Source organism: Penaeus chinensis, chromosome 32, assembly GCF_019202785.1.
Source record: "Penaeus chinensis breed Huanghai No. 1 chromosome 32, ASM1920278v2, whole genome shotgun sequence".
Classification (NCBI taxonomy): domain Eukaryota; kingdom Metazoa; phylum Arthropoda; class Malacostraca; order Decapoda; family Penaeidae; genus Penaeus; species Penaeus chinensis.
Genome location: NC_061850.1, coordinates 23,246,104 through 23,256,103, shown reverse-complemented (window position 1 = coordinate 23,256,103; position 10,000 = coordinate 23,246,104). Strand labels below are relative to the sequence as shown.

Below are 10,000 nucleotides of genomic sequence, written 5' to 3'. Positions count from 1 at the left end.
ATTTCAAAGGCACTGATTCAGTTCTACTACAGAAGATAGTCTATTTAAAAAGCAATGTAAATTTATTTAAAATGCTTAGTGAACTCATCTGCCAGAGTTGTACATGTCATTACATCTTTCATAAATATATATAACAATATGAAAAGTATTTGACAAATAATATCCTCAAAAATAATAAATAAGCAATGAAACAGTATATGTAGCAAGTGTGTCTCATCTTATTACAAACAGAAACCAAACTCAATCAAGCACTCAACCCACCTTTGCTCTTTTCTTAATAGACATGGAACCATCCAGTCGCACATATGGATAATTCCGTAGGGCTGCCAGCTGCTGGAACAGGTCAAGGGTCTGAGTGTAGTTGGATATGAGGACCACTTTGTCATCACTCTTGCTGCGGATAAGGGCCAAGAGCGTGTCCAAGACAGCAACTTTCCCTGATAACTCTGGACGAAGCCTCCTGCACACACCAAACGTAGATAACATTAATGAAAATAAAAAGTACTTTTCATACAATGGTTATTTTGTAGAAAAAATGTTTTATACAACTTTCAAATAAGATTCTTATTTACATGCACATCTGTTAAAAAAAAAAATCAAATACATAGTTCCTTCATTTTACTTGACTAGATATTAGATATAATTAATACAACTGATTATGTTTAAATTAATACAACTGATTATGTTTAAATTAATACAACTGATTATGTTTAAATTAATACAACTGATTATGTTTACATTAATACAACTGATTATGTTTACATTAATACAACTGATTATGTTTAAATTAATACAACTGATTATGTTTAAATTAATACAACTGATTATGTTTAAATTAATACAACTGATTATGTTTAAATTAATACAACTGATTATGTTTACATTAATACAACTGATTATGTTTAAATTAATACAACTGATTATGTTTACATTAATACAACTGATTATGTTTACATTAATACAACTGATTATGTTTAAATTAATACAACTGATTATGTTTAAATTAATACAACTGATTATGTTTAAATTAATACAACTGATTATGTTTAAATTAATACAACTGATTATGTTTACATTAATACAACTGATTATGTTTAAATTAATACAACTGATTATGTTTACATTAATACAACTGATTATGTTTACATTAATACAACTGATTATGTTTAAATTAATACAACTGATTATGTTTACATTAATACAACTGATTATGTTTACATTAATACAACTGATTATGTTTAAATTAATACAACTGATTATGTTTACATTAATACAACTGATTATGTTTAAATTAATACAACTGATTATGTTTAAATTAATACAACTGATTATGTTTAAATTTACATTTCAAGTCTATAATCTTTACAGGTAAATTAACACAAACATATAAATGCAGCATCACTTAGCATAAATTCTGCCAGAATGCTCAACCAACAGCATCAACCAAAAATACCTTGGATCATGGTTGGCAGGATAGAATTCAGCAAGGCCAGCATAGCCTTGTTCCTTGGCCATCACCTTCTCCCAGATAAGGTCCGGGTGGTTGCACAGTTTCTTCATGCTTGTGATGGCAGCCAGAGCGCTGTTGTCCAGCCTCCTGTCTCCATCTATGGTGTATACAATTTTCTTTGGAATATCTACTATCTATGAAGGACTAAAATATCCTGCCAATAATCTGCTACTTTTATTATGACTTTCTTTAATAAGAGAGTCAGAGCTTCTAAAAGGGAAGGTGCATACAATAATATTTTAAACAAAATTGGTTTATAGAATGAAGAAAATTTTGATGATAAAATGTCAATATTGAAAATATCTGAGAAATCTCTACAACAGTTTATGTATTTCAATGTATTTCAATATTGTTATGAAAAAACAAAAACAAAACAAAAACAGTAAAATGCTATACCTGTAATTTGTTTCCTGACAGCTGAAGAGTTAAGAAACTTTACATACATTTCTTCTTGCATTGTGGTCAAGGGACAACAGACCACATGTTCAGTTTTCTTCGGTAAGTACTTGGAAAGGATATCATTGGTGCGCCTGATGATGCATCTAACAAAGACAAATATATTGAATAAATAAATAAAGAATAAAGCTAAATCACTCCACACACATGCATACATACACCTATGCACACCCACATACACACACGTACACAGAGTAGAGTGTTTTGCTATTTACTCTATTCAATTCTAAATATCACACAAATCCCTTTAGACTGCAAATAAAATATCACATGTGTCACCATTTCTGCCTACCTGCTGACAACTGCTATAAGCTCTTCCAGCTTTTCTTTCCCAATCTGATGTTCCTTGTCAGAAGCCTCAGCATCCCTGCTCCTGAGAATTGGCCTTTCATACTTTTTCCTGAATTCCTGAGCAGTTCCCAGAATGCCTGCATTGACAAAGTGCACGAGGGAGAAATACTCAAGGAGATCATTCTGGATGGGTGTGCCAGACAGCAGCACTCGACGTCTCGCTTTCAGCCCCATTAGTGCTTGGTAGGTCAAGTTTTCACAGTTCTTGAGTCTGTGGCCCTGTATATTTATGAAATATGTTTCAGATCATCATATTCTAAGGAAAGCAATATTAAAGCTGTGCACAGATGAAAAAGGAAAAGAAAAACAATGATAATGAGTCAATTTAACAAAGAGAGAAAATTGGGGGAAATATATAACACATAAAAAACATCAACAACCTGTATGAAAAAAAACAAGTAATCTCACCTCATCACAAAGTACCAAGCCTACTTCCCCTTGGTGTAACACATGCGCGTGCATTCGGAAAGTCTCGTAGGAAATGATTAGCACAGGATTGACAGGCCTTCTCCCATGGGTCATCATGAACCCTTCAAGGTTCCTGTCTATCTCTGACTTTTCCACCTGAATCTATGGCCAAGGAATTCAGCTGGCCTTTCAGCCACTTATTGATCTCATTCTGCCAGTTCTGGAACATCAAGGGTTTTAGTGTATGGAATTCTAAGCAAGCCATCTTTACAAAGTTGAACTAGAAGAGTATAAAATTATTTCTAGTGTATATTAAAGTTCGAATCAATGGGCTGCCAGTAGATTAAATAAATCAAGAAAGTCTGGAATCTACTTGACTGCTTTGTATGGCAACAACTCAGTTTAACATTACATTGTATCTAAAATCATATACTTTCATGTGTTGTTCCTATCCAGTTTTTCATGAACATTTAAAGTCATCTTCTCTCACAACAGAAATGATCAATATCATCACACTAAAAACTAAAAAAGAATGCCCTCTTATAAAAAAAAAAATCTAACTTTAAAGGATATCTGCACATTTCATGACACAGTACACAATTCATTCTGTTTTTAATACCTATACAAACTACAAATATTTCTTCCCACCTTTCAAGCTTTTAAAACACTGCACATTCTATGTATGTCATCTATGCTAATATCTCATAACAAAAAATAAAAAAAGGCTAGCACCATAGAAAACTTACCTTAACTAAACTGGAGGGAGCCACCACAATCGCCTTCTCAATCAAGGGCTTGCAGTCTGGTCCCTGTCGAAGCAGAGTCCACAGCAAGGTGATGCACTGCAATGTTTTACCTAGACCCATTTCATCAGCCATGATACAGCCAAAGTTGTCTTCTATCTGCTTGCCCGTCACACAGTCATACATAAATTTGACACCCTGTCCAGAATGAGAAACAGGTTTAGAATGTTCAGATTAGGACAAAGATAATATGATATGTAATATAAGACAAACATATTAACTAACCAAAATAATGTTTCCTCCATAAATAATGATGGTCATGGTTACCATCAACTCATTAATGCTGCTGGTATTTATATGCTCCCAGCACTGAGGATAAGAAAATGTGTTCAGAGTTACATAATAGCACAATAATCCTTACCTCTCTCTGATGAGGACGAAGAACTTTTGACAGCAGAGGATCAACGACAACAGCAACTTCCAACTTTTCTCTAGAGTGATATAATACAGATATAGATTCTCTTCTGAACTGCAATTCAAACTTATAACACACTCTCTAAGACCTCTTTTAAAGAAGAGATTATATAATAAAAATAGTTTTTGATATAACAAGAGTTTTTTTTTAAAATGACTTACACAGTTAACCTGGAAATCAAATCTTCAACAGAAACCTCAAATATCAGGTTACAAAAAAAAACATTCCAGACCAACATGCAATACACCAAACAGAAAGAAACTTACAAATTTGCGGTGAGTTTTTCTTGGGCTGACAATACAGGAGGTGTGTACAAAACAAGTGCATTTGGCTCCTCTGGATCGTGCAAAGGTCTTCTGACTCCATTTCGACGAATACCAAGACTGCGTGACCCTTGTCTGACATAGTTGGGGATGGGTATTTTAAAGGGCTTGGCTAGAATCTTCTTGATTAGGGCCTCCTGTAAAGGAATTTATAACTTCACATACCTAATTCATCCTTGTACTTTTTATCAATTAAAACAAAAATCAAATAGTAAAGCAAATACATTTCAAAATATCATATGCAATATCTAGAACTTCACAATTTAGCAGCTGCCCAGAAGGAGTAGGAGTAGGAGTAGGAGTAGGAGTAGTAGAAGTAGGAGTAGAAGTAGAAGTAGAAGTAGGTGTAGGAGTAGGAGTAGGAGTAGGAGTAGGAGTAGGAGTAGGAGTAGGAGTAGGAGTAGGAGTAGAAGTAGAAGTAGAAGTAGAAGTAGAAGTAGAAGTAGAAGTAGAAGTAGAAGTAGAAGTAGAAGTAGAAGTAGAAGTAGAAGTAGAAGTAGAAGTAGAAGTAGAAATAGAAATAGAAATAGAAATAGAAATAGAAATAGAAATAGAAGTAGAAGTAGAAGTAGAAGTAGAAGTAGAAGTAGAAGAAAAAGAAGAAGAAGAAACCAAACAACACACAAAAATATAATAATCACGGAAACCTTACATGAGATGATGAAGGTGTTGAGGGAACCTGCTGCGTGGAATTAACAATGGGGTTAAGAGGGGCACGGTAAGGCGACAGAGGAATGGCCGAATGCTCATTCTCAACTGTCTTTTTCTTCTTTGACGTGATGGGACTTCCAATTCTGTCATCTGAGTCTCGACTGATCTCCAAACTGCGCTTCAGCAGCTGGCTTGGGGCTAGGCTGCGGCGCTACAAATATTTTACTCATTAATAATTGGCCTGAAACTTGGAAATATTCAATGTAAAGACTTAAATATAAAAATTTCTGTACATAAATACAAAGTTCATTTTTCTTCTATGATAATATAAAAGGTATATCACGTAACATAGGTCTATATCTACTTAGAATTAAAGAAACAAACAAACAGAAAAAGAGCACATTAAGTAAACATCTGCCAAATACATACATGATATAGCTCGAATTTTTTCCTTATTAGACAATAAACTGTCAGAGCGATCAAAAAGCTCTCTGTTGCCATTGTTTTGTTTGCCTTAGTCAGAGAGCAAAAGACAGAGGCCTAGATATTGCTATATATAACCAGACAAGCATAGACTTTATAAGCAACAGTGACCTTATATTTAGCACAGATTTTTCTTATAACATATTGTTCTATATATATTTTCTATGGCCTTTACCTCCTCTTTACTCTTTGTTTGTAAAGTCTTCCTCAGGACAAATACCTAGACCATAAAAATAAAGGTATTTAACGAAAGAATTTGCTCACCATTTTTAGATATTCATATTTCTTTTTTCTGTGTATATGCGACACTAATGACCTGCAGTCTGAAACAAAGAATGAATATTTAATTAAGCTATATCTTTCAATAGAACGTTATATACAAATCGCTGAGAATTAATTTCACATTTTTTCTTTCCATACAAGTGATGTAACGCGATCATTGTACATCCAAGACATCAAAATATCTCAAAATACATAATATCTTCTCATATAAATTCAATTTACATACAAATACGATAACTACCTTCACTGCAGATGACATACCGCTAGTTTAGTCATTTACATCCTTCAATTTCCTGCAACTTCCATTAATTTCCAGTGACTTGTTCAACCAAAACAAGAGCGAAAATTCTATCTTTCGCGGGTAATAAGGATGTAAATCTTAGATATATAGAATCAAGTTTTACCTATAAAGAACTTGCTTTCACTTAAGCCTTTCTTTGAATCTATATTTGATAAAAATACGATGCTCTTTTATTTTTTTTACTCATCCTTCAGACTTTGAGATTTGTTTACATTTTCATTCGTGTTTATAGGTTTGAAGGTTTGATTCACTCTCTCTTCAAATGGAATATCAAGGGAAGCCAAATGAATGCTCAGCGAGAGAACATGGAAGCAAAATAAGAGTATGGGTGATAATAAAACAAAAGATAAATAGCTAAGAAATAAATTATTTGATATTTCAATGTAAAATATAAGCGGAATTATTATTTTCTGTGATTCAATCTCGCTCCCTGCTCTGCATCGTACTGCGCGACATATTTTTTTTTCTATCCTTCAGTTATTACTGAATAGTTCATATCTATCTTGATTTCGCAGCATCTTCAAAGAAATAATAGAATAATACAACAATTCACTATAAATACCCTGGTATGATATATAGACCAGCCTGGGTTATCCATGATGCAATAAAAAGAGCATAGCGATAAAAAACGAGTGTCATTTTTTATAGTTTGGGATTTATATTACATATACCAACTTTAGGACTTCGTCGTATCTAAAGATACTTTAATAGACCTCTGTCGAAAGTAATGTTTATTAGATGACAACTAAGCACAGAAAATACTAATGAACAGTTAATGACAAATAACAAGCATTAAATGACAATTCAGAAACAACAAACAACACTTATAAAGAGGTGAATGTGGTAAAGTAATAAACAATTAAAAATAAGGTGATGATAATGATATTCAGTGTAACAATAATCATAAAAAAAGCTACGGGGTATATACGGACATAAATATCGAGCGTTATCCCTAGGCTTCCTTTGGCCTCGAGTTCGGTGTGCAAGCGACCTCCTTCCCCAACCCAGAGTAAACATGAAGTTGATTGATTGATCGGGGATGAAATAATTGATGGAATAATCTCTCCTCTTCCTCTGAAACCGACCCCGAGATGGCTGGCCTCATCAAAAACCAGATCCTGAAACACTTGTCGAAGTAAGCGGGGCGAGGGAGAAGTGTGTGGCGGAGGGAAGTGACGTATGAGGCGAAGGTTTCAATCGGGGGAGATCGGGAGTCTATGTGGCAGTTCGATTCTGACTCCGGGGTTATATTTCGAGTTACACTTGATGGAATTAGATGTTGGTGTTCGGTTAATGCTTGCTTTGAGTTTTTCGTGAAGGTTTTAAGGAACAACTGCTCTAAAGATGCAAGGCAGCTCGAATGTCATGATGCGAAAGTGGGAGTTTTCCTTATGTCATTCTTGTTATCCTCGGATTAATATGTATTCGGTCGGGAGTATCCTTTGAATAACATTATTTGCTGAGAACTCAGAAGGAGAGAGATAGTAGTGGTATTGCAAATGAAATTGGAAGATAATTCCAAGATGGTATTTTGTGAGGCAGTATTGTTGTTTATTTTTGTTGCAAATGGAGGAGATGAAGATTTACAATAGGTGTATACAGTTAGTTTAGTGTAGATGTGTTCAGAGTTCATGAGGTAAGTTATTGTGTGAATTGCACAGTGACTTAAAGTGATCCTGTCATTTTTTTTACTTAATTTTAAATTAAAAATAACTATTAAATTCAAATCATTTGTCAGCATTTTTGTAGCCTTTCTCTCTGGATCATCAAAATCATCTCAAGGGTATCTCAAGCTTACTGGAACATCAACTTATTAAATCCTCAAGAATTACATAATTCTCCCTGTATATTATAAGGAGTGCAACATATTTATCATGCCTCAAGTAATTTTCAAAGCAGATTTCAGATTTTACAGACAGACCTGACTTCTTGTTGTTTATAATCAACATAGTGTTTGGGATCAGAGGCTTTCATTAGGCATCTCTTTCAGCAAAAATAATTGAAAGGATAAGAAAGAAAAATCTGATTAGAAATATAAGTTAATCCATATGAATAGCCCTTAGTTGTTTTTTCATAAAATTTGTGTAAATTACCATCATTTTCCATAACAACACAGATGAATGGACCATTCTGTTAGGAAATGCTCTATTGAGAAAAGTTTTATGCATAGCAGGATTAAGAGTATACTTTTTTACCATTGTGAAAGGGAAAATGTCTGATTACTTTTATTCTTCCAGAAATGACCATAAAGTTGCATTTATGGTAGAAAATTCACAGTATTTCAGTTGAAAGTTAAGAGGCTGAGATAAAGGAAATAGAGTAGGGGACATAGATTTGTCTTATGACAAATGGCCCATTCAAAGAGAATATAAATATCTTTTTCTTATTCAGCTTGTCATTTCCTGATGCATTCATACACAATATTTAGAAAAATAAATACATTGTGTGTAACCTTTTTATTACAGATTTGCAAAGAACTTGTCATCAGATAGTGTAAATGTGAGCACACTGAAGGGAGAGGGTGAGCTCACCAACTTAGAGCTCAATGAAATAGTTCTCACAGACCTCCTTGAACTTCCTGCTTGGTTGCGGATAAAACGGGCATTAGTGAACCGCGTTAACCTCAAGATACAATGGACCAAGCTCAAGAGTGTACCCATTTTAGTGGTAAGAGACTACTTCTTTCTATGTTGTGTTCATTTTTTTTCTTATCTTTGAGTAAAAAGATATAAGTATTTTTCCTTAGACTCACTGCATGTATTTCATTAAGTTTTGTTCTTATTGCATTCTAATTTTTGTCATGAATATTATATACTCATTATTATTTGTTTATGTATTTATTCATTTGTTTATATCTTTGCTGCAGAGCCTGGATGAGGTGCAGGTAGAGATGGAAACATGTACAGACCTGCGCTCTCAGACCAGCTCATCCGTCCTCCCCTCCTACAGTTCGGGTGGACGCTATGGTTTTGCGGATAAAGTCATTGATGGCATGACTGTCACCGTGAACTCTGTACTCATTACATTCTGCAGTCCAGCTTTTCAGGCTTCTTTCCAGGTATTCAATAATTGCTGTCTGGCCTCTGCTTACCAAGCATTTTTGTGTCTTCTCTGAAGTATTTCTTCTTTTTGTTTTTATAAGAGTTCTAATATTTATTTGTTTAGCATGGAAATATAATTATATCTGAGTAAGAGACACATTTTGTTATATTTCTTGTAAGCAATTCTTGTTGAAAAATAGAAATCAGTGTGAGCTTATTTTAACATTCATTTAAGCATGCCATTTGGTCTTTGTGTTCAGTCAGTGTATATGTAGTGATTGTGTGTAGTTATCATTTAATCAGTTATCCAGTATCATTGAATAATTATTTATGATTACTATCTATCTAACTATACTGCATGTTTTGTCTGTTGCATCTTTGTTTTCAGGTTTTTCTTTCATTCTTTTTCCAGTCTTTTCCAAAGTTTCATTAGATCATTAGTAACTATTAATTTTTGTGTGCTGCTGTTTTATATTATTTGAGATCCCTTTTTTTGTTTTGTTTACTTCTCTTTGTGGTAAGTGCAGAGCATATATTTCTCCTTCTCTTTTATTTCTTTCTGTTAATTCCATATATTATTATTTTAGAAGTGATTTGGATTGTTATATGATATAGAAGTTCAGTTTTCTGGCAATTGATATGGCAATTTCTTTAATTACTGAATTATTGTTATAAACTATGTTGAAAAAATCCTGGTAACAGTCTTTTTTTCATAAAATTAAATTTTTTCAGTATTTCATAAAAATGCATAAGATGGATATTTATCTCTCAACCTGTCTTTCAGTTTTTACCTGCACATAATCATTCTTATGTTAATAGAGTTTTATCTCTGTTATGTATTAATTAGATTTTGTTAAGACATTCTTCATTAGTGTAATATTTTTAGTGTAAGAATGTCATATTTGCAGTGTAAGATGAATTGGTACTTGAAGATTATTATTTTTTTTTTTTTTTCTAACCAGTCCTTTCAGTCAGA

At 33.3% G+C, this 10,000-nt stretch overlaps 2 protein-coding genes across 2 annotated transcripts in view; one reads left to right on the top strand and one right to left on the bottom strand.

The window, feature by feature from the left end:
• The window catches only part of LOC125042617 (DNA repair and recombination protein RAD54-like), a 7,591-nt gene extending 1,550 nt beyond the window's left edge, over positions 1–6,041 (bottom strand). The window contains 12 exon segments of the mRNA XM_047638376.1: positions 262–460; positions 1,454–1,607; positions 1,907–2,052; positions 2,259–2,536; positions 2,726–2,878; positions 2,880–2,945; positions 3,472–3,666; positions 3,890–3,959; positions 4,210–4,403; positions 4,919–5,128; positions 5,665–5,723; positions 5,924–6,041. Of these exon segments, the coding sequence (XP_047494332.1) occupies positions 262–460; positions 1,454–1,607; positions 1,907–2,052; positions 2,259–2,536; positions 2,726–2,878; positions 2,880–2,945; positions 3,472–3,666; positions 3,890–3,959; positions 4,210–4,403; positions 4,919–5,128; positions 5,665–5,667 (1,668 nt within the window). The 5' untranslated portion in view covers positions 5,668–5,723; positions 5,924–6,041.
• A 940-nt stretch (positions 6,042–6,981) lies between these two features.
• Positions 6,982–10,000, top strand: part of LOC125042776 (UHRF1-binding protein 1-like) — a 44,674-nt gene continuing 41,655 nt past the window's right edge. The window contains 3 exon segments of the mRNA XM_047638661.1: positions 6,982–7,118; positions 8,449–8,650; positions 8,850–9,041. Coding sequence (XP_047494617.1) covers positions 7,075–7,118; positions 8,449–8,650; positions 8,850–9,041 — 438 coding nt within the window. The 5' untranslated portion in view covers positions 6,982–7,074.